At 43.6% G+C, this 27,644-nt stretch overlaps 1 protein-coding gene across 3 annotated transcripts in view; it reads left to right on the top strand.

The window, feature by feature from the left end:
• PUS10 (pseudouridine synthase 10) overlaps window positions 1-27,644 on the top strand; it is an 85,178-nt gene that overhangs the window by 43,654 nt on the left and 13,880 nt on the right. For all 3 annotated transcript variants that reach the window (XM_023734929.1, XM_023734925.1, XM_023734935.1), the window contains exons 5-15: window positions 6,024-6,058; window positions 10,424-10,535; window positions 12,682-12,743; window positions 13,042-13,087; window positions 16,500-16,564; window positions 18,201-18,286; window positions 19,306-19,431; window positions 25,065-25,121; window positions 25,976-26,052; window positions 26,147-26,202; window positions 27,268-27,385. In XM_023734929.1, the coding sequence (XP_023590697.1) occupies window positions 6,024-6,058; window positions 10,424-10,535; window positions 12,682-12,743; window positions 13,042-13,087; window positions 16,500-16,564; window positions 18,201-18,286; window positions 19,306-19,431; window positions 25,065-25,121; window positions 25,976-26,052; window positions 26,147-26,202; window positions 27,268-27,385 (840 nt within the window). The remainder of the gene's footprint in view (window positions 1-6,023; window positions 6,059-10,423; window positions 10,536-12,681; window positions 12,744-13,041; window positions 13,088-16,499; window positions 16,565-18,200; window positions 18,287-19,305; window positions 19,432-25,064; window positions 25,122-25,975; window positions 26,053-26,146; window positions 26,203-27,267; window positions 27,386-27,644) is intronic.

Raw genomic sequence — 27,644 nt, forward strand, 5'->3', positions numbered from 1 at the left:
GGTGGGAAGGAGGAAGAGTCTCTATCGCATTAACCTCCTGTTGAGCCCAGTTCCCAGCTGGCTGTTTGTGTGCAAGAAAAATACGCCAATGCGTGCGCATGAGTGTGGGCGCGTGCGTGTGGGCGCGTGTGTGGGCGCGTGCGCATGAGTGTGGGCGCGTGCGTGTGGGCGCGTGTGTGGGCGCGTGTGTGGGCGCGTGCGCATGAGTGTGGGCGCGTGCGTGTGGGCGCGTGTGTGGGCGCGTGCACGTGCGTGCATGGGTGTGCGTGTGGGGAAGAAGAGGAGGGAGCAGGGGTATTTCTAATGCCTTCAGCTACCCACACTACCACTGTCATTTCCCTGTTGATACAGGTCTACATTTGTATTCTCTGCTATTATTATGTGTCCAAGAGGTGTGTAGGATTCAAGAAACTTTGGAGTTGGAAGGCATTTGTGGTAATTTAGAAATCCCCGCGTCACCGCCGATCACCAGGTCCTGCTGGTTCTGTCCTCATGATCTTCGTCTCCACCTCTGCTCCCACGTACGGTGTTTCTGGCTTGGATTACTGCGTTAGTTTACCAAAGTCCTCATTCCTCACCATCTTCTGCCTTCTAATTCACACCGCAGCCAGACTGAGCTGTCCTCCAGATGGACATGATCGTGCCGTCCTTGTTTAAAATCCATGTGTGTACTCGCGTTGCCTTACGTTTAAAATCTAGACCGCTTAGCAGGACACACGAGTCCTGTCTCTTCCTGCGCATCCCCGAACCACACTTCCTCAGCTCCTTAGGAACAGCTGACAGAGGTCCCAGAACCCGCACGCTCTGGCCGGCGCACCAGACGGTTTCCTTCCTCGTCCAGCTAGTTCTGAGTAACTGATCCCTCACATCTCAGATTAGATGTCCCTTCTCCCTCAGCTGTGCTCCCCAAGGCTAGCCCTGTCACAGCACCCACTATGGTCGTTGGGTGCCGTCGAGTTGATTTTCGACAACGTAGCAACCCTGTGTGACAGAGTCGAACTGCGCCATAGGGTTGCCTAGGCTGTAATCTTTACCGGAGCAGATTGCCAGGTCTTTCTCCTGCAAAGCCGCTGGGTGGGTTCAAACTGCCAGCCTTTCAGTTAGCGGCCAGCTGTTTAGCCATTGTGCCACCAGGCCCCTACCACACCCGCTGCTCTGTAGTTTTATTTCTGTCCCCACTTCCCCTTATTCTCTTCCAGGTCATGGGTCTTTTATGGGCAGAGAGTGGGGTCTTTCATCTCTATATTCTCAGCAAAGATCTCACCACACAGGAGGCACCCCCAAAATAATTACATGTGGAATCCTGTCATCTTAGAGTTGAGACACCAAGGCCCAGGGAGAGACCGCCTTGCAGGTCACCACACAGCTACCGACTGCCTCTCCATCTGCTGTTTGTTCCTTACTCAGGTGTGTGTGAGGGCCCGGCCGGTAACAGATGGGAAAAGCAGGCCAAGCGCGTTCTCTCATTTTTCTGGAGCACACGGCTGTCTCGTGCTCTGTTCCCTGTGTGTGGTAGAGAAGTACTTTGTCTTCCCCTGGATCTACCACACAGGAGAAGCGCTGCCGCGAGAATGGTGGTGACGTGTTGTGACTCAGTGGACTGTGGCAGATCCGAGGGCCAGATGTTACCCCTGCTCTGTGTACATCGCACTGTGGCGCTTTTCATACGAGGGTTTCAGTTCTGGGGTTCGTGCCCTTGCTTGGTACTCAAAACCTGCTGACTTTTCCAGTTTCATCGCTGGTCGCTGACTCCCCACCCTGGTTTGCGCACACCCTGGTTTTACTGGATCGTAGTTTGGCAGCGTGCTGTTTTTAATGTCTCTCTCTCTCTCACCCTCTCTCTCTTTCCTGTCACTTCTGCCTCAATCACCCTCCATCCCTGGCCCCACTGTCACCCTCTCTCATTGTCTGGTGCTTGAAGAACTCCCAGCTCTGAACCGTAAGCTCAGAAGTCAAACCTGAGCAGATGCAGTGTGTGTGTGTGTGTGTGTGTGTGTCTCTGTGTGTGTCTGTGTGTGCGGATCTCTGTGTTGTGTGTCTGTGTATGTGTGTGTGTTGTGTGTGTCTGTGTGTGTCTGTGTGTGTGTGTGTGTGTGCGCGGATCTCTGTGTTGTGTGTCTGTGTATGTGTGTGTGTTGGGTGTGTGTGTCTCTGTGTGTGTCTGTGCGGATCTCTGTGTTGTGTGTCTGTGTGTGTCTGTGTGTGTTATGTGTGTCTGTGTGTGTCTGTGTGTGTGTCTCTGTGTGTGTCTCTGTGTGCATGTCTCTGTGTGCATCTGTGTGTCTCTGTGTGTGTGTGTGTCTGTGTCTGGTATGTGAGTCTACGTCTGTGTGTTTCTGTGTGTGTCTGTGTGTGCGTCTCTGTGTGTGTGTGTTGTGTGTGTGTGTCTGTGTGTGTTGTGTGTCTATGTCTGTGTGGTGTGTGTGTGTGTGGTGTGTGTGTCTATGTGTGTCTGTGTGTGTCTGTGTGTGTATCTGTGTGTCTGTGTGTGTGTCTCTGTGTGTGTGTCTGTGTCTGTGTGTGTGTGTATCTGTGTGTGTCTGTGTGTGTGTGTCTCTGTGTGTGTGTGTCTGTGTGTGTATCTGTCTCTGCGTGTGTGTGTGTTATCAGAGTATGTAAGCACCTTAACAAGCATGTTATTCAACTGCCCCGTTTAGGACTTGCCTAGAATAATAAACTTACAGCAGAGCCCAGGATTAAGTTGTGTGGTTCCTGAATTTTCAGGAGGTGACATACTACCTCTGGTATCACATTTGATTAAACTTGACAACTTTAATGCTATTTGGTTCTGTTGGGGAGGAAGAATTAAATTGATTACCCCAGAGAATGGATTTTTCCACCTACTAAGGAACAGAACGTTTGTTAACATTACCTTGGCCACGTGAACGGGAGAAGTGTGCATCTTTCTCCTCGGCAGAAACAGGTCCAGGTGTTGCTAGCATGGGGTGAAAGCTGAGTGGCTGAGCAACATGGACTTCTTCGGGATTCCGTCTTCCCGCCCCTGCTGTGTGATTAGCTCCATCCGAGCTGCAGGCGCCCTCGATCCAGAGGCCTGCAGAGGGTCAGGAAGGCCCTTCAGCGAGTGTGAGCTCCTGAAGACGTTTGATTTACTCCTACCTGTTCCACGCGGTTATCTGGTCTCCCTTGGCCACCTCCAGTTCTGCCCTACTTTATAGGCAGGTGGCAGGACACGTTGCAGACTTGATGGCGTCTCCTGGAGGTGGCTGTGGGGACAGAGGAGACACACAATGGTCACTAGAGAAGGACAGGGGGTGGGAGTCCCCTTAAAGAAGGGTGGACAGGCCTCCACAGCTCAGACAGCCAGCAGCCGAGTCAGGTCAGCCTGATGGTGGCCCCGTGTGTTGCAGAGAAGAGCTGCTCCGCAGGGTTTTATGGAAGGAGATCGCCAGGCCTTTCTTCAGAGGCGCCTCTGAATGGGTTTGAGCCACCGCCAACCTTTCGGCCAGTAGCTGAGGGCATGTGACACCCAAGAACTCCTTCCTGCTCAGACTCCCTGAGGGTTTCACTGCTGAGGGAGATTCCAGAACTACCTATAGCAGAGCGGTTTGGAGAGAGGAAGGCCTGGGATCAGTCCTGTAAATCTCTTAAGGGATAAATCTAAATTTTATTATTTGGAAATTGGAGACAAGTTTCCAATTCAGCAACAACAACAGTTACCATTTATTAAGTACAAGCCAGGAGTTTTCCTTGGTTTTTTGTATACATGACTTCAGTAAGTCGTTGGGAAATCCCTGCAAGGGTCGTACTAAGGTATCACTGTCTGATACAGTGCCGGAGGATGAGCCCAGGGTGGAAGGCACTCAAAAGACGACTGGAAAGGAGCTGCCTCCTCAAAGTAGAGTCGACCCTAATGACGTGGATGGAGTCAAACTTTTGGGACCTTCATTTGCTGATGTGGCATGACTCACAATGAGAAGAAACAGCTGCAAACATCCATTAATGACCGGAAGGTGGAATGTATGCCACCACGCGTCTGTCAGTTGGCCTTACTGTGGTGGCTTGTGTGTTGCTGTGATACTGGAAGCTTTGCCACCAGTATTTCAAATACCAGCAGGGTCACCCTTGGTGGATGGGTTTCAGTTGAGCTTCCAGTCTAAGACTAGGAAGAAGGACCTGGCGGTCTACTTCTGAAAAAATTGGCCAGTGAAAACCTATGACTAGCCGCAGAAAAACAATAGTTACCATTTATTAAGTACATGCCAGGAGTTTACTTGGTTCTTTTTATACACGACTTCATTAAATCCTCCTGAAATCCCTGTGAGGGAAATATTAAGAGGCACCTCAGAAGAAAGGCCTGGCAATCTACTGCCGAAAAGCTCACAGCCTTTGAAAACCCTATTTAGTGCCATTCTGCTCTGAACATCTGGGGGACGCCATGAGTTGGAACTGACTCCACGGTAACTGACTTAGTTCTTGGTTTTTTACTGATGAGGAAACAAGTGTTGCTTGGTGATACTGACTCCGGGGTTTCAACTTTAGGAGACCAGGATTCGCTTCTTCTCTGGTCTCAGAGTCTTGTGATCTTAATAACCTCTATCCCAATAACAGTATGCTAACTAAAGTCCATTCATGATGACCTTTAGCCATCCACCCAGAAAAGTTTAAAACACGATCGTCTTTGCCAAGCTCTCTCGTTTCACACATGAGGAAAGCTAGGTCTTCTGCCCGTGTGCTGTGGAAGCGGGTTTGAGTAAACAGAGAAGAAGGAAGAGTCTTGTGGTGCTGTAGATGGTATCGGGCTGAGCTGCTAACAGACTAGCACCTCGGAGGGTACTGGGCAGACCATCAGGCGGCGGGAACCCTCGTCCAGCTGGTCATTAATTCAGTCTGCTTGGCGCTGGTTGAACTAAGCGACGCTCCTGATGTTTCTGAGCGGTCCTGAATTGTTCTTCCAAAGCCTCCAGTGCTCTGCTGGTCGTTTGGAGGGAGCCCCGTTTGATGAGAAGGGCAGAGTTCTACATACGAACCACAGCATATACATACCAAGCCAGGGTGTGGGGTGGGTATGCACGTTGGCGGCTGGCCGTGTTGGTGCTACGCAGAGCAGAGAGTACATGTGTTATTTTACTGACTTACACACGTGTGTCTCTGTCGTGTTCCCGAAGGACAGGATACTGAGGTAATTCTGTTACCTTCTTCTAAGGTGGAAGCTGTGGGAGTCTAACGGGGAACTGAGAAATCTTACTGTCACACTTAAACTATGCTAAGCGTTTTACCTGAATTTCACATAGAATCTTCACAACAGCCATGACTGGGAATTCCGTCTTCTTTGTTTTAACAGTTTTTTCCAATTCTTTATGAATGCTTCCGAGAACTTCCCCCTAAGGTTGTATTATGAAAATTTTTATACATATAGAAAAGTTGAAAGAATTGTACAGTGAGCACCCATATACCCAGCTAGACTGTACAGTTGTTACAATCTGTATTTGCTTTATTATATATCTAGCTCTCCATTTATCCAGCCATCAGTCCATCTTAGTTTTGGTTGTATCTCAAAAGTGAGTTGCAGGCATTAGTACATTTAACTCCTAAACACTTAAGCATGAGCTCATTAACTAGATAGAGTTAAAAATTGTTAGCCTAATTAAAAAAAGAAAAAACAAAACGGAGGCCTTCGATTCTGCCTTTTGGGGATTATGTACTAGTCACTTTGGGCCTTCCCCCATGAAATAGTAAGATATTTTTAAAATATGTGTAAGCTACTCATGTTAAAAAACACACGTACCTCATTAATGAGAAACAGAAACCTGTAGGAAGGAGGGGATACCCCTGCTGAATTCCTAGGCCAAAGCAAATTAGCCTCGTGAGGTGGAGTCTTACCTCATTTCTGATTTTAAATGAGATTGAGGTCACTGCCACATTTTGAACACCAACTCCTCTCCTTAAAGGGGGAGTTTGGTTAGCTAGTTCGTTAAATACTTCAGTAATGATATTGGAACTTAATTTCACTGAACACTTTTCCCCTTTTCTTTTCTTTCTGGGTGTGACTGCATTGCCTACAGCATGCTGCGTGGTTGCTGGTAAAACAGGAAATGGGGTAAGTGATTTAGGTAGGGAATTTTTACTACCATTTGAATATGAGCTATTTGATCCTTTTCTTTTTTTCCTAAATTTTATTTATTTTGTTGTTGTTGTTGGGAGTATACACAGCAAAACATACACCAGTTCAACAGTTTCTACATGTCCTATTTAGTGACACTGATTTCGTTCTTGGAGTTGTGCAACCATTCTCACCCTCCTTTTCTGAGCTGATCCTCCCCCATTAACATAAAGTCACTGCCCCCTAAGGTTCCTGTCTAATCTTTCACACTGCTGTTGCCAATATGATCCCATAGAGATAGTTCTTAAAAGAGCATAACGCTCAAGGCCGGCCTTTTTTACTAGGTAAACTATTTGTTTGGTATAAGGTGATTTCAGGGGACATTTTTGGTTTAAGGTTTAAAGATTATCTCAGGGTAGTAGTTTCAGGGGTTCATCCACCCTTTATGGCTCCAGAAAGTCTAGAGTCTATGAAAATTTTAGATTCTGTTCTGTATTTCCCCCGTTTTGATCAAGATTCTTCTATGGAATCTTTGATCAAAATGTTCAGTAATGGTAGCCAGGCACCATCCAGTTCTTCTGGTCTCATAGCAGAGGAGTTAGTTGTTCACGGAGGCAATTAGCCACACATTCCGTATCCTCCTCCTAGTCTTGACTCTCCCTTTTCCTCTGTTGCTCCAGGTGAATAGAGACCAATTGTGCTTTGGTTGGCAGCTTGTAAGCTTTTTGACCCCAGGTACTACACAACAAACTAGGAGGTAGAACAGAAGCACTAAACCCGTTATTAGGCCAATTAACTGGGATGTTCCATGAAGCCATGACCCTAAACCTCCAAACCAAGGAATCAAGTCCCTGAGGTGTTTGGTTGTACATAAGCAGCCTCAGCAGCTACTCTTTCTCTTTTTTGTCATTGTGTAAATATATCAAGCTACTTGATATTTAAAGTATGTTTACTACGACTACTGTGTCTTTTCTGGAGTGAGCTCACTAGCGACTAGAAAAATTGGTGCAAAGAGAAAATTTGTACTGTGTAAACTTTAGGGCATCAACCTTTTTTAATCAGTTCATTTGCCTATTATATTTGTACTTCATTTCAGCTGATTCATTTTTTGTAGGTTTAATGTGAATATAAACACATATTTTATACGTATTAGGCACTTGTATGGTGTAGTTTGGGCAGTTATTTTAAAAGAATAAATTTTACATTGGCCTTAGATACTCGGAAAAAATTAACTATACCAGAAAAACTACAAAGTAAAATCTTTCTGAAGGGAGAACAACAATGAAAAACAGTGAATTTATGTTTTTTAGCAGACTGCATAAATACATGGGGTCACCATGAATTGGAATCGACTTGAGGCCAATGGGGTTTTTTTGTACATAAACAGATAAGATATAGAAAACGTAGGTCCATAATCCTTTATCTGAAAACTTTGAAGGCCAGATATGTTTTGGAATTTAGAATTTTTTGGATTTTAGAAATGTAATATGGTATAAATAATATACAACTCTCCTCCCAAGTCTGGGATGGTAGTATATAATCAAACACATTAATACTTATGTAATGAAACATACGGATATCCACGCTAAGTTTCTAAATAAAGTTTCTAAATAGCCACACATATTCAGATCAGGATTTGGTTGCCAACTAAATTGAAGGAAAAAAAAAAAAAAGACTTTAATTTTCCAGAGCTTTTCTGATTTTGAAACAAAAGATTCTGTAGCAGTATAAGTAGGGCTACATGACTGCCAGAGGGCCTGTGTACTTCAGAGAGAAGTGTGGATTTCTCTGTTAGAATCTCAGACTTGGGCAAGTGATTTATAGAAAAAAAATTTTTGTGTGTTTCACATCTGCATTTTTTAAATGGTAATAAGCCACATATTTATCGTAGGTTTGGGGATTTAATTGGTTTATCTTAAATTAGTCTCAAGTGCTTGCGATTCTGGTCTCATAACAAAATTTGACCCTGTGTTGCTTGAGCAATCTGTTAGTGTGGTCACGCATGGTGTTTATAAGTGTTTCCAGGTTGCATCCATGTTGCTTGTGTGTTGTTTTCATTCCTTATTAAAGGATAGTTAACCAAGCTTATTTCTTCCCCAGAATTCCTTATGTTGATCCTAATCAATATAAGGATACTGGAACAGAAAAAACATAGGACACTAATCTTTTCTCTCCGTGTCCCTAGTTCATTCTAGGTTCAAAAGATTGGGGAAGAATTGCCATTAAAGAATCAGTTCAAAGACTTTAGAAAAAATTAATTGCTTCCGATATTGTGGTTCACCTAGAATGGTTGTCATTTGTGTTGCATCTATAGCAAAAGTTGACATCCTCATCAGTAGTTATCGGACAGAGAAGAGGGAGAGAAATGTAGTTACTAAGTACTAAACGGGGACTGAATTTACCTTAAACCACACCAAACCCATTACCACGGAGTCAGCTCTGACTCCTAGCGACCCTATAGGACAGAGTAGAATTGCCCCATGGGGTTTCTAAGGCTGTAATCTTTATGGAAGCAGATTGTCACATCTTTCTCCTGCAGAGCAGCCCGTGGGTTTGAACCATCAACTTTTCGGTTAGCAGCCAAATGCTTAACTACTGCTCCTCCAGTGGGGACTGAATTTACCTTAATGAGCACTCACGCCTCTAAAGGACAATCAGACACATGCTAAGGACCTGTATGAAAACTTCACCCTAAATTATATTAGAAAAGCTGTCAACCACATTCAACTTTCAGGATTATTAATCTGACATCTTAAGTATTGTATTTTTGCCTTTTATATAAGGATAAAATATCTGTTAACCCTTTCCTTTGGCTCCTTAATCTGGAAGGAAAAAACTACCCCTCACTGTTCCTTAACTGGACTTTTCAACTGTGATGCTATTTGTGTGCAAATAGCATTAGTTAAAAGACTCAGTCTTTGAACACACCTAAAATGTTTCTGATATTCAGAGAATTAGGAACAGTTTATAAAGCTCACACACTTAGTGTTTGAATAAATCCTTGAATGTAGAGAAGTAACTTGATTATTTGTCAGATGTAGGACTTATCTGGAGATTTCATTGTTAAGCCAAAATCCCAGAGAAAGCACTCTGCCCCATGCACCTAGTTATATTCTCAGCTGGATACAGAATGGGTAGGTCAACTGTTTCTTAATTTGTACTTTTAGAAGAACAGCGGTCTTTATATCCTTTTTTTTTTTTTAAGATCGATTAAATTTAGCCATTAGCTAAATACTTCTTGTTTTCCACCTGCAGTTAGCAGTGTCTATCCCTCTCGCAGAACGAAATTGCAATAGATACTGCCTGTAAGTGGTCGTTTCTGTTGGTGGGAATAGTCATTTAAGGGATGATTCACAGTTTGCCCTAAGATCTCTTTTATTCAAAGCAGCTGTACGGCTGCTTTGAACTTTTAATTATTGAATCACTTGGGCTTGTTAGTTTGTTAGTGATTTCGCAGCATTCCCAGTGGGGTTGAGCAGCTTTTCTTTTCTCTTACCTCAGTTCCTTCCTGTCACCAATTTTAGGTTATAAACTAAAAGCTAGAACTCATAATGGGGACTTGCCAAAATCTATTTATCGACTCATGAGTAGATTTTGGAGGTACGTCAGCTTTTTACTCAGACATTAATCTAATATTACGTTGATGAGCATTTCAGACAAGTGATACTGTAAGATTTAATATGTCTTCTTCAGTAGTAAAGGAAAAAAAAAAGTCTAACTTTTACATTTATTTCCCAAAAGTAAGCCCCATTTTCAGCAAGAGAGTAGATGCAAGCATTTTTAGTCTGGATGACTTGATTGTAATACACAGTTCTGCAGTTTCCGAGCAGGAAACCAGTTGTCATACGGATGATTCCTACTTACGGTGACCGTTTGCTAGGCTTCTCAGTGGCTGATTTTTCAGAAGCAGATCGCTAGGCCCTTCTTCTTTGGCTCCACTGGGTGGATTCGAACTTCCAACCTTTAGGTTAGTAGCTGAGCACGGTACCTGTTTGCACTACTCAGGGTCTCCAAGCAATAAACAATCCCCTCTATTCCAACGTTCTGGCTTTTGATACATAAATCCTGGAATCTGGCAGCTCTCGCTCAGAAAAACTCATTAGTGTGCTTTTGTCTCTGAATCTTTACAAACTGTATTGCATATATATGCCTTTAAAAAGCAGCCCCTTGATTCTCCTGGAATATAAGATCCAGGAGTTGAGGGATTTTTGTCTGTTTTGTTCTCTGCTTTCTCTGTAATGCGTAAAATGGCGTCTGGCACATAATAGGCACTCAGTAAATATCTTTAAATAATTGCATAATATTTTGCCTTTAATAGTAAAAGTGAAGTTTTACATGTGAGTGAATTTTTATGTTATTCAGAAAGCAGAGTCGGTCGCTGGGAAGAAATGATATAGTTCAGCTCAAAGAAGCCTACAAATGGATAACTCACCCCCTGTTTTCAGAGGAACTGGGCGTTCCCGTTGATGGCAAGGTATCGGGTCATCAGCCTTGTTAATTTTGTTCTCTGGTTTTACGAGTTTTCTTCATCATATGGCTGAGTGTTGGGTAGCACAAGGAATCATTTCTAAATAATCCAGTGAAGAGTTAAGCTTTTTAAATGTTAAACTCTTAATAGTCTTAAATTGAGGTTAAAGCCTTTCCTATTTTTTTTCCCATGACTTTTTTGTAATCCAAACCCTTTAGGATTGTAACCGGTGCAGCGTACCCTCATTGACCGTAAAAGGTTAGAAATGAATCTTTGCTTTCAATGTATTTATAATGTAATTGGAAAAACAGATTTACAGATACAAAGCAATATGTAAGTAACAGAGTGAGTGTAGGGACAACTCTAGACTGTTTGATTTTGGTTTACCTGTGGCTAGTCTTGTTTTCAAATATGTAGACAGAACCTATACAAGTGCAGTGCCTGTGGGCTCAGTGTGTCACTACCTCGTGGGCACCCCAAGCCTCTCTGTTTCCTTTAGGCAGAGGCCACCTTTGAAACCAGAACACTTAGCCATCTCTCCTTTTCCAGAACAAGCCTTGCACAGTCTCTGGAATGGTTTGACTCTCAGATAGGACCTCCACATGTTTCCAGATGTGGAAACGGGACAGCATCCCTGCTCATCCTAAATTAGATCTTAATAGTAAGGTTTCATTACCCCATCGTTTTGCTTGAAGGAAATTCCCTGAATATTAGACACACCTCTACTCAAGTAAAATCAACAAATCATCTTCCATAGCTAAATAGTTAGGCTTTTTTTTCAAACCATCCTGAATTACGTAACTCTCTTTCCCTCCGTTAGTAAGAGTAAGCTCTCGCTGTTCTTTCAACAGAATACTGAGAGAGTAGAGAGTCAAACCACTTCACAGATAGTATGAAAAGGAAATGAGGTAATGAAAGTACTTTGGAAATTAGAGAAATCATTGATGCAAAATATTTTTACCTCAAATTTCAGTTTTGAAGCACAAATGATTTTACATGTTGAATTAGTAAGAACAGAAAACAAAAGATGTAAAAATGTTCTAATAAATTCAAGTTGAATGAAGTTTTCTTGAGCAAAAGAAATATAGTTCATTTCAGTTTTATTCTGTAGACTAGAATAGAAGCAGAAAAAATAACTTCACTATCGTGATTCTAGTATATAGCTAATGGGCTTGCCTACAATTCAGCCCACTCAGTAAATATAGAATTCGATAAACACAGAGCTCAATAAAAAAGGTAAGAAAATCATGACACAGGTATGGCATTTACATTCGTTTTCTCACTGTGGAACTTTGTATATTCTCAGCGTGGTAGGTGTATATAGAGTATGAAATCGTGCCGTTTGTGTTCAGCGATGTTCATCATAGCTTTATTTATTTATTTAACTACAGAAAAACTTTCTCCAACATAAGTATGTTATGGTCTCTAGAGTTGCTAAGATGTCCATGATGTAATGTTAATTGAATAAGGCAATCTTCCAGAAGCATCTTTAACATCTCGAGAAGTATACACGTGTATGTTTATATTCATAGGAATGGCTAGAAGAAAGCACAGCAAATGTTAATAGTTCCTCCTCAGGGAGTCGGGGTGGAAAAACATCCGCTGTGGGATTATTTTACAATTGGAATGTAATGCTTTTGTAGTAAATCAAACAAGCAAACAAATTAGATCTCTCTTTTAAAGCTCAAATCCATTAGAAGTTTGAGCACTGTAAAAAAGAAGGCCCATTCAGGCTTTTAAGAATATGAATAACTTTTTTGCATTGTTAATAATTCTAATTGTAATATTGACAGGAACAAATCTCTTTCGGTTACTATCTCCTTCCAGGTCCCTAGATGCACATTCATCTTCACACCTAGCTTACATCCATGTACAAAACCCATACAAATCCTGACCTTTTAAAATTTACTGATCTTTTTTTTTTTTGGTAGGATCACTGGCAACTACGTTTTAAAAGTTAAAAAAAAAGAAAAAGAAAAACACATTTCTTTACAGCTGCCTGTAAGCAGGCTGACTTGAGAGCGGTAATATTCCCAGTTCTCCTTGTCACTTTTTCTGAGCCAGCCTTTGAAAGCGAATTTCTATTTCATTCATAAATTGTGACATGTTGGTTTCCTTTTGCTCATTTTTAAACTGTCTTTATAATTTTTAGAGCTTGTTTGAAGTGAGTGTGGTCTTTGCTCACCCAGCAACAGTCGAGGATTGCCACTTCCTGTAAGTCGCCCTGTAAACAACGCTGTCAACTGTGTCATGTTTTCAATGCTCTTTGGTTTTCATGACAATAGGATTGCTCTCCTTTTGAAGAGTAAAGTCAGAACTTGTGCCCCAGGAGGCTTAAAGGGTGCCCTCTGATAGACAGGTCTATGACCACCAGGGCAACTCGGATAGGGATTCCTTTTGTCCGCTCCTGATATCCTCGGTTTAGCAGCCATGTTGTCTAAAGTATGTCTGAATTATATCCATCCCAAAATAAACTCATTAACCTTTTATATTAACTCGAATTTTATTTTAGACGTGCGATATGCCCAGATTGCTTCAAGCCAGCTAAAAACAAACAGGTAAACATTCTTTTTACTTCTTATTCTTTAGTGAGTTTTATCTGAGCTGAATATTCAGATCAACAACAGAACGGATATGCCTTAGAAATGTGGCAACTCTAATATACCAAGACTCAGTCTTTAAATATTTCCATTTGCTACGTTTCTTTTTACTGTTTTCAATTCTCAACACCTTTGCCTCTGGCAAGGAAGTTGTGGCATACAAACATCCTCATGTTCGTATCATTGTCTGGGTTGTTCCCCTGATGTCACTAAATTTAGAACAAGTGTTTCAGTTACCCATTCGAAGAAGTGCAACTTTTAAATTTTAATCCCAAAATTACATCACCTGGGAAAATCCTTGGTAAATATCAGCAGCATTCCAAAGACTTGCCTATATCCATGTTTTCCAGAAATTTGGGCTTTTAAAATATAATCGAAAGTAAATTATTTTCACTTAGGATAATCCTGAATTAATAGAATTAATATTAATTGAGCCCTAGTGGCGCAACGATTAAGCACTCGGCTGCTAACTGAAAGGTCGGTGGTTCAGACCCACCCACTGGCCCTCAGGGAGAAAGAACCTGCTTCTGTAAAGATTACCACCCAGAAAACCCTACAGGGCAGTTCTACTCTGTCCTGTTGGGTCGCTATGAGTCGAACATCGACCCGATGACACCTGACAACAACAACATTTCAGGCTACATTTGCAGAAAGGGCGTTTATCCATGGCCTTCACGTTAATGAGCTGATTAATTGGCATGTACTTTTTTTTAGCGCGTATGCTGCCCGGGTAAATGGCATGGCACTGCGTGGACAAACTTTCTTGCCCCAATTACTTAGCTGGTTTTGTGCAGAGACCCAGGCGTTGCTACATGCTGCTTTACAGACCTCATTTTATTGTTATGGTTGTTAAAAATGCTATGAGTTTGTTGTCAAAGAAACGTCTACTGGTCTTTATCCCCATTTGAGTAATTGCTGGGCCCTTCAGAAGTGGGAAGAAGCTGGTTTGTAACATTTGCCAAATGCCCCGAGCAGAAAGAATTAGAAACGAAGACCCCAGACGAAGGCAGTGCTTCTCCTTTTCTCACGTCATGGCGGACCTAGAACGTTACCGTGTCGGTGCAGCTCGCTGCCGCTGAGGGGAGGAAGTGGCTCCAGGTTGGAGAGGAGGTGCCTGGAGGTTCCCGCTGCCCTGGCCCCAACCAGAGTCCTTGTGAGCTGAAGGATCAGCGTCTTGGCACCGCTGTAGCCCCTGTTAGGCCACACTAGTTGGGAACAAAACCAAGCCCGTTGCCGTCGAGCTGATGCCGACTTACAGCAACCCTGAAGGCCGGAGTAGAACTGCGCCGTCGGATTTCCAGGGAGCGCCTGGTGGACTGGGACTGCTGACCTTTTGGGTAGCAGCCATAGCTCTTAACCACTACACCACCAGGGTTTCCCACTAGTTGGGAAGTTCTGCTCGAGTGACCTATAAGCCATATTTATATTGAAGAGCTGGCTTTATTTTTGTTACCTTTGAGGAAATATACGAGTACAGCATTAAATAATGGGATAAGGGAATTTTTATCAAAGCATCGTAAACACCAGGCCATTTGGCCAATGGGATTTGTAGGGTCTTAAATGTAGTTTTCTTGCTTTACGGCTTGAAGTGAATTGAATGACTTTTTGAGATTCTTCCAGGCCCAATTTTTTTTTTAAATTTTTTATTTTTTTATTGTACTTCAGGTGAAGGCTTACAGAACAAATGGTTTCTCATGAAACAGTAGTACACATATTGTTTTATGACATTGGTTAACAACCCCACAACAAGTCAACCCTCCCGCTTCTCGACCTTTTTTTTTTTTTTTTTTTTTTTGGTGAAAATATACATAGCCAAAGATACACCATTTCAACAATTTCTACATGCACAGTTCAGTGACATCGACTATGCTCTTCCAGTTGTGCTGCTATTCTCACTTTAGATGAAGTCTTACAGAACAAAATAGTTTCTCAGTTAACAGTTAGTATACATGTTTCCCTATGACAATGGTTAACAGCCTCACAACACATCAACACTATCCTTACTCAACCTTGGGTTCCCTATCATCAGCTTTCCTGTCCCCTTCTGCCTTCTGGCCCTTGTCCCTGGACTGCTGTGCCTCATTAGTCCCGTTTTGTTTTACGGGGCTGTCCACTCCCAGGCTGAATGGTGAACCTCGGAAATGACTTCACCACCGAGCTAAAAGGGTGTCTGGGGGCCATACTCTCAGGGTTTCTCCAGTCTCCTTTAGGCCAGTAAATCTGGTCTTTTTTTTGTGAGCTAGAATTTTGTTCTACATCCTTCTCCAGCTCTGTCCAGAACCCTCTGTTGTCATCCTGGTCAGAGCAGTCAGTGGTGGTAACAGGCCCAATTTTTCATGTCTTATCAAACAGGCCCTTTATTTTCAGTTCTACCCCTAAGGCACCTCGTAGAGCTCCCTGGGGTTCCCCAGGGTCTAACTGAGAAAATCATTGCCCTGACTGATGATAAACTGTTGAGAGGCCTACGTCGGGCCCCTTTTCAGTCAGATGTAATTTCTTGTAACAGAAGAAACCATTGAGATGTATCATAGTATAAAATGCATATGTACTATAAAAGACCAAAACCAAACCTGTTGCTGTTGAGTTGATTCCGACTCATAGCGACCCTACAGGATAGAGTAGAACTGCCCCATAGGGTTTCCAAGGAGCAGCTGGTGGATTCAAAACTGCTGACCTTTTGGTGAGCCGCCGAGCTCTTAGCCACTGTGCCACCAGGGCTCCATATGTACTGTATGTGCACTAATTAGTTCCAGTGTGTATACCGTGTGGTCTGGCTTTGCTCATCATAAAGCACCCAGAGTAGGACATTTGTTGCGATGCCTGTCTGTTTGGTGTAGTGGATTTGCGAGGTCTGTCTGTGGCTGCTGAGTGACGTTCACTTGCTGGGTACCAGGGCAGCTGGTCCACTTTGTTTTACAGTACCCTGGCAGTCAACTTCTAAATCATACACTGTGGCCCCAGAAGGGATGCAGGGAAGAAAATGTAGATGGATCAATATAAATTCCTCTTGGGGCCTGCCTGGGAAAGAATACTCAAAGCACGTTTCCTGCGAGGTCATCATTTTTGTGTTGGAAGAATATCTCATTTTGGGAGGCGTGGGACAGAACAGAAGGCGACCTGTGCTTCTAGATCTAGCTGATGTTTTAGACGTAGACCAGGTTGAAGCGGAGGGTCGTAGAGGCATACTGATTGCAGACCTGAAGTTATGAATGCTTCTTAAGTTTTATTTATTTCCTTGAAACTATTACGTATTTATCCCTTTTAAGTGTGTCAAATAATAAATTTTCTCCCACCGTGTTCTCCGTTTCACCTGTGCTGTTTTCTCGTCTAGGTAATAAAATGTCTTTTCTTTTGATTCTACCCTGTATAGTCAGTATTTACTAGAATGGCAGTCATGAAAGCTTTGAATAAGATCAAAGAAGAGGACTTCCGCAAGTAAGTAGAAACTAAGAAGCATGGAATTTTGAAGGGAATGTTGGAGGCAGTTTGGGTTATCTCTAAGACAAGACTGGAGTGTTTCAGGACCAGGATTTTGTCTCGGTCATCTCTGTACCCCAGCCCCTGCCACAGTGCCTGGCAGGTAGTGTGTTCAATAAACGCCTGTAAAATTAATATTTGAATCTATGACCAATCCAACCTCCTTATCTTTTAGAAGGGAATATTGAGGAAAAAAGAGGGAGTTGACTTGCCCAAGGTTTCCAGGGGATTGTAGAGAGTGAATTTAGAAACCAGGGTTCCTGACTCCCCAGCCGCACTGCTCCCATCACACCCCATCCTGCATTTCCTAGTATTGGCCATCTCCACAGAGGGGGACAAGGGCACAGGAGTGCCCTCACTTGTTAAAATATGCTGAAATTCATTAAATACCATAAATCCTGTATTTTAATGCTCAGTGCGCCCATGTCATTAATAAAAATGTCTTCATAGTTATTCCTCCAGAATATCCTTGAATAAATTTAAAATAATGAAATTATGAGGCAGGTTTCATGTATTTGACTGACTAACAGGGTTCCAAGTGTGGGACAGTTAACGCGCGCAGCTGCTAAATGACATTTGGTGGTTTGAGTCCACCCAGAGGCTCCTCGGAAGAAAGGCCTGAAGATCTACTTCTGAAAAATCAGTTATTGAAAACCTCGTGGAGTACCGTTCTCTTCTGACATACATGGGGTCACCATGAGTCGGAATCAACTTGATTTTTTTTTACTGGTACTGACTAAAAACGAGTCTCATAATGGAAATATTTTTATTAAATTTTAGACAGTGAGGACAGTTATTCTATAAAAGCAACAGATCTGAGTTTCTAAGTGATTTCTTTGTCAAGGCGTCTTGGGAAACCGTATGAAGTTTTTCAGCTACGCATTTGGGGTGAAGTGCACACCTGGTTATTTACAGGTAGACCCTAGTCCAGTTAGTGGTCTTGGAAGCCCCCAGACAGTGGATTGAGAATAAAACCACAGATAGCCCTGCGCTGTCCTCCCTGCCTGCAGTCGGACTGGAGTTTCTTTTCTTTTTTTAAGTTTTCTAACCAAAATGGCAGAGCCTGACACATTCTACTTTTTCTGGCTCTGTGATCTGATTCCCAAGATCCTAGGAGAAAGTGAGAAGGAAAAAGAAAAAAAATGGCAGCCTGCCTTCCTCACAGGTGGGGCTCGCGCATGTGGCCAGTCTCTGCACACCAGCTACCCTCAGACGGTAGAGGGTCATGTCAGCCAGCAGCAGGAGTCTGTGGATAGCAAAATGGTCAAAGCCTAGATGGGCTTCCACCTCGGAGATATGTCCCCTCCCCCAAATCTCGAGGCCGTTGGAAATTATCATCTGGGAAGATGAGGCCTCTGAACAGGAAAGAGAGTAGCAGAGCCCCAGTTCCCTAGGTTGATGCCCCTGTCGTGCAGGGAGAGCGGTAGTCGGAGACCTGCAGGACCTCATTGTTCTGAAACTTGAAGCTAGGGAGAGGCTTGGTTCTGGAGAGACCCAGGGTCTGTGTGTGTCAGACGATGCTGATTCATCTTGGTTATGTGATTCAATATCTTGTCTGGAAAATAGCAGCCGTAAAATGTATTTTGTCTTGCAGGCAGTTTCCTTGTCCTCCAAACTCACCAAAGGCTGTATGCACTGTTCTTGACATTGAATGTGCTCATGGTGCTGTTTTTGTGGCTGGTAAAATATCTAGTCTAGACTATACTTACCTGTCAACTTACTCTCCTTTCTGAAAAACTCAACTGACTCCTCCCCTGTATCTTTCTTATTGTTGTTATGGCTTCTGATTAGTTAACTCTTCTGAGAACTAGCACTGACACCTAAGCTTATTGTAGGTTCTGAGGCCTTGCTGACGGTCACTTAGGAGATCTGTTATTGCAGATGTCCTGCCAAAGGGAAGTGACACATCCCAGGTGTCAGTAGTCTTCATCAGAGATGGCCAAGTGGAAACAGAGGTGGATGTGGAGACCCACAGCTGGTCAGGAGAAAGTCAGCAGAAGGGAGGATGTTCTGTAACCTGATAGCCAACTTGAAAACAGTTTCATTCTCTCCAAAATGACTAAACGCTTGTAGTTTCTGCCCGAAAAAAACTGTTACGCTGGCTTTCCCAGGAGGTAATCTAGCAGGCAATATTTGTTTTGAAAATTATCGGCGTTTCTTATGAATAGCTGAAATGAAATTACTCTTCAGCCTTGACTATACCACCCTGCCCTCGGGCGGTGACAGCTTTCCTGTCTTAGTTTAGCTTTATTCATAAAGTGGTGAGTCATACTCTGTAGGGTTTTTTTTTTTTCTTTTTAATGACAAAAACTTCAAAATTTCCTGTATTTCAACTCTATGGCATACATATATTTCATTGAAAGTATTATTAATAGGTGTAAACTCAGTAGTCCATGGTGCGTTCCTGTGATATTGTAACTGATTCAGTCAGCCAGCCTGATGAATTAATATATTGAGCATTTCTTCAGAACTCATGGGATGCACCGTTCACATCATGTTGTAGCCATCCCTTGGTGTCGTTAGACCTTTTTATCTAATTATCTCCGTGTCTGTGTCTTGGTTCCCGAATTAGACTGTAGGTCAGCTGAGGGCTGGGCCTTGTTTCACACCATAGCACCTAGGAGACGGGCACTCAATATGTAGTTGTTGCTTTCGTTTTTACCTATTGTGTTAATCACACCATCCCATCTCTTTGGCAGGGAGATATAATAAATACTCCAGGAATCTACCACAAACTCCTTGGATAATTGATGGAGAAAGGAAGCTGGAGTCTTCCGTAGAAGAATTAATTTCAGATCATCTGTTGACAGTATTCAAAGCAGAGAGTAAGTGTTAATGCTATTCATGATTTTAAGTACATTGTCACTCATGAAGAGATTTCTTGGGGGTGACAAAAAGGATTTCTATATTTTGTGAGCCACCCACAAGCCTGGCAGCTTTCCCCGCCTCATGTCATGGGCTGGGCTGGACGTGGGTCAAGGTGACCAAGCATTTCTTTCCCCTGTCAAGGTGACTGCCCTCTCCTGGGAAATTGAAAACAATTGAAACTACTTTAAATGGATGCACTTCAGCCCTGACCTGGGGACACCTCAGCCTGGGCCTCTTCTTGAGAACGTGAGGAAATTAGAACAAGAATTTCTAGCTCAAGAATAACGCTGGCAAATATCCGGCTCCTGTCTTATCCCAGTATCACGGGAGGGAGATCAGGCTTAGAGAACATGAACCAACAGCAACCATTTCACAAAGATTCAGTGGAAGTTGTGCGTGTTCTAATGTCCTAGGTATCGTGAGCCAGGGTTTGTAGGATGAGTCAGATCCGGTCAGGCTTGTGTTTTCCTTGTCTCAACAGGCCTGTCAGGTCAAGGGCGGCATAAAGCCTTGTGATTTCACCCAGCATTAGACAAGAGGAAAGGGGCTAAGATTTCAATTGCAGGAAATCTCGTTAACACATTAGGAAGAACTGCAGGCAGAGAGTGGTGCCATTCTGCAGAATGGATTTCCTAGCATAAATAGAAAGCCTTTTTTGAGGGACCAGCTGGACATCCGTCTTTCCCTCTGAAAAACCCTAAGAGGAGCCTGCTTTGGGAATGGCAAGCAGATGGTCTGGATGAGATGTGGCTGTCCTTCAGCTCTCTGGCTTGTTAGGAGGAAAAGGAAGCGTTTCAGACCACATCCCTATTATAGTTCGTTCATTATCAGGTAGACGGGTTTTTTGTGTTTTTTTTTTGAGAGTAGACACAGCAAAACACACACCAATTCAACCGTTTCTACCCGTACAATTCAGTGACCTTGATTACATTCTTCAAGCTGCGTAACCATTCTCATTCTCCTTTTTTCAGCTGCTCCTCCCCCATTAACATAAATTCACTGCCCACTAAGGTTCCTGTCTAATCTTTCAAGTTGCTGTTGTCACTTTGATCCCATTTAGATAGTTCTTAAAAGAGCATAATGCTCAAGGCAGACATTCTTTACTAGTTAAACTATTGTTTGGTTTCAAGAGGACTCCAGGGGGATATTTTTGGTTTAAGTTTTAAAGATTATCTCAGGGCAGTAGTTTCAGGGGTTCATCTAGCCTCTGTGGCTCCAGAAAGTCTAGAGTCCATGAGAATTTGAAATTCTGTTTTGCATTTTCTAGGTGGGCCCTTTCTTTAAGGGTCTTTAAGAATTGTTTACAGAATGGAGAAGATAGTAAATCCAAGAACCTAATATTTTCCTGAATCTTAACAGTAAAGACTCTGGACTATTGCCCTGAGCTCTTAGGTACTCAACTTATTATTTACTAACTGGTGAGCTCATCTAAGACTTTGCCTCTTATATAAAGGGAGCAACTCAATAAGTCTTTTGATTACATTATCTTCACGGAGAAATTAGTGATTATCCAATTTATAAAGAAGTGAACATTAAGCTTTGGCACAGAAAAGTCATCCTTTTCAAACTCTTTGTGAAGCCACCTTTCCCCCTTTTTGTAAGAAGATTCAAGAACACTTCAGTTCTGATTGTTTGGGCCCCAAGGAATCCCCTTTACCACTAGGGTTCTGGAGGGCTCTTAGCAGTGTTTTCCCCTTGCAATCTTTCATGAAGGTGATTTTTTGTCGTTTTCCACTTGAGGGGAAGAAATTGTCCCCAAACTGAAAACAGCAACTGTGTGCTCAGCATCTGTAATTGTGTGTTGAGGAAATTTATCCAGAGCCACCTGGGACAAAGCAGATCTCTGGGCCTCTTTGCTAACTGGCTGCTTGTTAGGGGTAAGGCCTTGCTGTTTGACATGGCTGATCTGCACAGATTGGTTTGCTAAACCTGTGTTGCTCAGATGTATCACTTGTTACTTTTGATGAATGGCTCCATCTAACAACTCTGGGGAGTTGGTCCTGACTGCGGCACCCTAAGGGGATGACAGTTTTACAGCTCGGTGAAGTAACCAGAGCAGCCCAACTGCTTCCTCCAGGTGAGGTAGACAGACTTGTCTCTCAGTCACTTCAAAGTGGCCCCTTCTGTCTACTTGCTGACTCCCTAGTTAATGAGTGATAAACTCTGACGCTCAGGATCGAGATCTATTTGTGTAAGCAGTTTTCCCTAGCGCATCCGTTACTTCCCTTGCTAAGTCGTTGTCATCTCAGTTCCCTGCTGAAAAGCTTTGTCAACAGCCAGCCGCAGGTTTAAGTCCAAACTGCTGAACTTGATATTCTGGGCCTTTAGCGTCCGAGCTCTCACCCATCTTAGTCCTTGTCCGTCTGCCCCCGGGCACGAGGAGTACTATAACCTGATGTAACCCCTTATACTTCTCCGTTATTCTTGCTCTTGGTTTAGTTTTTGGTTTTGAAATCTCTGTTCCTTTGAGCAGAAGCCTCAAATAACTCACAGTGTTAGAAGGCTAAGGGAAGGTACAATGTGAGTCCAGAAAACCCAAACCAGTTTTAATCGTGTCTTTCCTAATCCCTGAGGCAGTGGGTCTTCTTCCTCTGTGTCTGCTGTCAGTCATCACTGCACCCTAATAAAGTTCTAAGGTTTGTTCCCAAAAGTGTTTCTCAGCCTGAGGTTCAAGGATGTCTTCCTTAGTTTACCAGTTTGAAACATGTTCCTAAAGGTGTAATAAATCCCCCTTTCCCTTAGTCTGGGTTTGGGCTTCACTGACCTTCCTTTCTGCAGCTCTTTCTTGTTGATGGGGTGGAATTTGTGGGAGAACAGTTTTATGGGCTAACCATGAATTTGAGATTTCTGGTCTGATTTAGCAGTAACTGGTAGAACTACCTCTTTGTTTACCGCCTATTCCCTCCACCCAGCAGTCACAGGTTCTGGCTCCATGGAGCCCCCTGGTTCCTGACATTATGGCTGGTGGGGAGATGGGAGTGGGCAAGTGAAAGACAACCATACGTCAGGGAGTCCGCATCTTTCAGCTTCCCAGATGCCATTCTGAACGCTCCATTTAGCAACAGCTACCTACTCCCTGGGCCCCTGGGAGCGCATAGTTTGTTCTCGACTGCTCGCTTGAAGGTTGACAGTTCAAACCCACCCAGTGACACCACAGAAGACAGGCCTGGAGACGTACGTCTGTGAAGATTACAGCCAAGAAAACCCTGGGGAGCAGTTCTACTCTGTAACCCTTGGGGTCGCCGTGAGTTGGAATCGACTTCACTGCAACAGGTTTGGTGTTTGTGGTTACCTGCCTTGTTAGTGCAGTGGTTAAGAGCTCTTTTGGTTAGCAGCCAAGCTCTTAACCACTGTGCCATCCGGGTTAGTCTTCATATCTGACCATCCCAAAAAGGAGGGCTAATCTTCAGTACTGTTTTCATGGGACTTCTCAAGGCTTTTAGCCTCTCATTTTCTAAAATCGACATGGGACCTTTGCATATAGAATCTTTTCCTGGGAGAAAAATGGCTGTCAGAATGGTATACAACCCCCCACCCCTCCACCCTGCCTTTTCCGTCTCTTCTTCCCAGCAAGCTTGTCCTTCCTCATCTCGTGCTCTCCAGCGCGGCTGGAACAGTAAGGAGTGAATACAAGCCTCTAGGTCGTATTAGCATTGTGCCCTTAGTGCAGGAAGGTTCGTGTACTTCTCCTGTGCTGTCCCTGCCCGTTGTTGATAGGCCATGTTGTTGTCGTTACCCGCCGTCAAGTCAGCCCCTAACTCATGGCGACCCCACGCACAATGGAACGAAACACTGCCCAGTCCCGCGCCATCCTCATGAACAGTTGCAGATCACACCGTTGTGATCCACAGGGTTTTCACTGGCTGATTTTCAGAAGCAGATCAGCAGGCCTTTCTTCCTAGTCCATCTTAGTCTAAAAGCGCCGCTGAAACCTGTTCAGCATCACAGCAACACGCAAGCCTCCCCTGACGGACGGGTGGTGGCTGCGCACGAGGTGCATTGGCTGGGGATCAAACCCGGGTCTCCTGCATAGAAGGCGAGACTCCTACCACTGAACCACCCCTGCCCCCGTTACAATCCACATCCATCCACAAACAGTAAGCTCTGTGAGGGTGAAGACTGTGTCCCCCTTGTTCACCTTCGTCTCCCCAGCGTCTAGAGCCTCGCATGCATTAGGCAACCCGTAGCTGCGTGTTCACCGGCTTCATAAATCAAGGTGTGAGCTCAAGTTCTTGCAGCCTTCAGCCTCTGTGCTGAGAAACTTGAAACCTTACCACTTAATGACTGACCGTGCAGTCAGGGTTCCCAAAACATCCCACCCTTTCCCAGTCTCTGGTCTGCTTGTCCCCACGGGCATGAGTTTGAGCCCCTTGGGCTGGTTTTGTGGGGTGCGGTCTAGCATGGCGGTTAAGAGTGGAGCCTGGAGGCGGATTGCCTGCTTCATGTCCTGACCCTTCCACTTACCAACTCTGTGACTGTAGGCAAGTGAGTTACCCTGTTTCTGTCTCAGCTTCCTCATAAGTAAAATAGGGATAACCACAGTATCTACCTCATTCCAAAAAACCAAACCAAAACTTGTAACCGTCGAGTCGACTCCAACTCACAGTCACCCTGTAGGACAGAGTAGAACTGCCCCATAGGGTTTCCAAGGAGCGTCTGGTGGACTGAACTGCTGACCTTTTGGTTAGCAGCCGAGCCCTTAACCTCTGCACCACCAGGGCTGTGTTAACATAATAAAGCATATAGAGTAATACCTGCTCACAGTCAGCTTTGCTGTGGTGCTAAAGATGGAATCATCAGTCAACTCTTGGTCTGAAGAAGTTGCTGTGTAACCCTTTCTTTACCATTTTCCCCTTCCAATGTTTGCACCTTTTAATCTGTGAGGATCCATTTATCTTAGAATCCACGCTGTTTTTTTAAAAAAGAATCAAACCTTTTTTCCCCCTTCCTTTTCCTTTCATGGAGTTCAATTCTTTAACAAATGTTTTTGCTTTGTTTTAAAGAAAGAAAAATGATAGAGTTTTTACCATCCGCTTGTGGCCAGGTGGGGGAGAATGCCTCTCAATGGCTCTCTGCTTATGGCTTCCCCATAGAGTGGTGGCTTCCCCATGGGGTGGTGCCTTCCCCATGGGGTGACGGCTTCCCCATGGGGTGGTGGCTTTCCCATAGGATGGTGGCTTCCCCATGGGTTGGTGGCAAGGGACAATGGTGAAGGTCTGCCTTTGAGGGCAGAAACGTCTAGCTCTGCAATTTGATTGTGTGACCTCGGGAAAGTTATCTACCCTTTCTGAGGCCCAGTGTTCTTTTATTTAATACCTATTTCCTTAGGCTTTCATAAGGACTAAATGAAATAATGCGTGCAAAATGTTTAGCCTAGTGCTTGGCATATAATAAGCCCTCAATCAATGGTAAATGCTTTATTATTGTCATTACTATTTTTATTAGAGGTTAAGTGGGATGACAACTATCCCTTGAGGTTCTCCTATTGGTTGTCCAAGACCTTAGATTGGGTCTCTCCCAAAGGTTGGGAGCCAGTGTGTTACAGCTACAATGTCTCTGATGTTTTTCTCCCTTTATCTGCTTTCCAAAGGTTTTAATTTTTCATCCTCTGGAAGAGAAGATGTTGATGTGAGAACGTTAGGAAATGGTAAGATGGCCACAGCATCCCCAGACTAGAACTGACTTTCCCATTATCACCCTTTTCTGACCGCCGGCTTACCGTAGTCTCTTAGGCAAAACCAAAGCGGGACAGAGCCCAGAGCTTCTCCAAGTGGGAAGCTTTCTATGTTATGGAGCTACCTTTATAAATATGCAATATATGTCTTAACAGGACTCATTTCTTCCTGTTCTGACTGCGTACCTGTAGGTTATAAGGGGCTACCAGTATATTCATTAACAAGGCGGTGCCTAATTTTTTTCCCCAAAGTTGGATTATTAGTTGTTCCATTTAATACCATTTCAGCAGTACCAGTACAGTTTTCAAAATGCATTTCTTCATTTGAAAAGTGATTCTGCTCTCTTAGCCCTTATTTCTCTCATTTTACATGTTGCTTTACAACAAAGATGGTCAGAGTGAGTCCCGAGCAATCTGAAATGTGCGGCCCCTTCCGCTCAGGGAATCACAGCGTGTCCCTTTCACTTGCAGGTTAGGCTGGGAGGACGGACTTCAGCACGGCTCACCTGGGCATTGCTGCATGTGGCAGAAACCAACTCAGTTAGTGGGTGTTTAGATTTTACTTTGTAATGAACACAGGCTTGTTCAGAGGACCTTTGGGAAAACAGTCATTTTCACATACTGCCTGCAGTTGGGTGTAGCAGCACCGCCATCCTCCGAGAAAGCCCCTGATTCTTTTCACACATTCTTTCCTCCCCCAGACACAGTCCCGTCAGTAAACTTTCGGTAGAGCCCCACCTATTTTTCACACCTCCTAACCCTCTTGCATTAGCCCAGATGTTAACTCCATCAACACCTTTCTGTTTCATGTGGGTGTGTGCTGCCAGGAAGGCCCTTTGCAGTTGAGCTGGTGAATCCTCATAGAGTACATTTCACTTCACAGGACATTAAGGAGCTTCAGCAGGTAAACCATTTCCATGACATGGAAATCGTCCTGTTTCTGCAACTCTGTGGCTGAGCTAGAGTTGCTAATTGTTTTTCTTTTTCTGCTACCACAGAAAATTAATAACTCGTCTGACAAAATCCAAGTGCGGGACTTGCAGCTTGTCACAAGGTAAGGGTAGACTCACTGGATGTGATTTCACCAGGCAAGTTTCGGTTGCAAGTCATATATCTGATAAGGGACTTGTATCCAGAATATGTAAAGAACTCTTATAACTCAATAACAAGAAATCAAGTATCTCAATTAAAAGTGGGGAAAGGATCTCCATTTCTCCAAAGAAGATATATGTGAATAACCAATGAGCATGAAAAGATGGTCAACATCATTAGCTATTAGGGAAATGCAAATCAAAACCACAAGGAGATCCCACTGCACACCCACTAGGATGGCTATAATAAAAAAGATAGATCATAACAAGTGTTGACAAGGATGTGGAGAAAATGGAACCCTCATACATTGCTGGTGGGATTGTAAGCATGGCCACTTTGGAAGACACTTTGGCATTTTCTCAAAAGGTCAAACATAGAATTACCGTATGACCCCTCAATTGCATTTCTAGATATGTACTCGAGAGAAATGAAGGCATATGCCTACACAAAGAACTTGTACGTGAATGCTCACAGTAGTATTATTCAAAATAGTCAAAAAGTAGAAACAACCCAAATGCCACCAACTGATGCACAGATAAAGAAAATGTGGTAAATCCCTACAGTGGACTATTATCCGGCAATAAAAAGGGATAAAGTACTGATGATACTTGCTACAACGTGGAAGAACCTTGAAAACATGAAGTGAAGAAGCAGACACCAAACTCAGTATATTGTATGATCCCATTTGATGTAAAGTTTCAGAACAGAGAAATGTATAGAGATAGAAAGTCAGTTAGTGGTTGTCTAGGACTGGGAAGATGGGGGATGGGGAGTGAGGGCTAATGGTACAGAGTGGAGTTTCTGTTGGGGCTGATGAAGGCATTCTATAATTAATTGTGATGATGGCTGTAGAACTCTGTAGACATGCTTAAAATCATTGACTTGTATTGTTAAAATGGGTGAATTATACGGTATGTAAATTATATCTCAACAGAGCTGTTTTGTTTTTTTTAAAGGGGAAGTTTTGGGCAAGTCTTATGTGCATTTTACATATTCAGAGAAACTTTCTGTTACTGTTTTTGTTTAGAGAGGCAATAGGACATATGAAAGAAGGTGAAGAAGAAAAGACCAAGACCTACAGTGCCTTAATATGGACAAACAAAGCAATAGGGAAGGAAGACATCGAATTCCTAGATGACATAAAGGTAGTTGTGGTGCTCGTGTCCTTTTTATGTTTCCACTGCCCACACAAGAATCTGGTGTCTTCTGGCTCACGCCCAGCAGGCCAGAGGGCACAGGCTTTGGGGCCGTGAGACCTGGATTCAAGTCCTGGCCTTGCCGTTGACTCACTGAATGACTGGGTGATTCATGTCACCCATTGGAGAGGGAGCACTGTCACCCATTGGAGAGGGAGTGCTGTCACCCATTGGAGAGACAGTGCTGTCACCCATTGGAGAGGGAGCA

Source organism: Trichechus manatus, unplaced genomic scaffold (genome assembly GCF_000243295.1).
Source record: "Trichechus manatus latirostris isolate Lorelei unplaced genomic scaffold, TriManLat1.0 scaffold00005, whole genome shotgun sequence".
Lineage (NCBI taxonomy): Eukaryota > Metazoa > Chordata > Mammalia > Sirenia > Trichechidae > Trichechus > Trichechus manatus.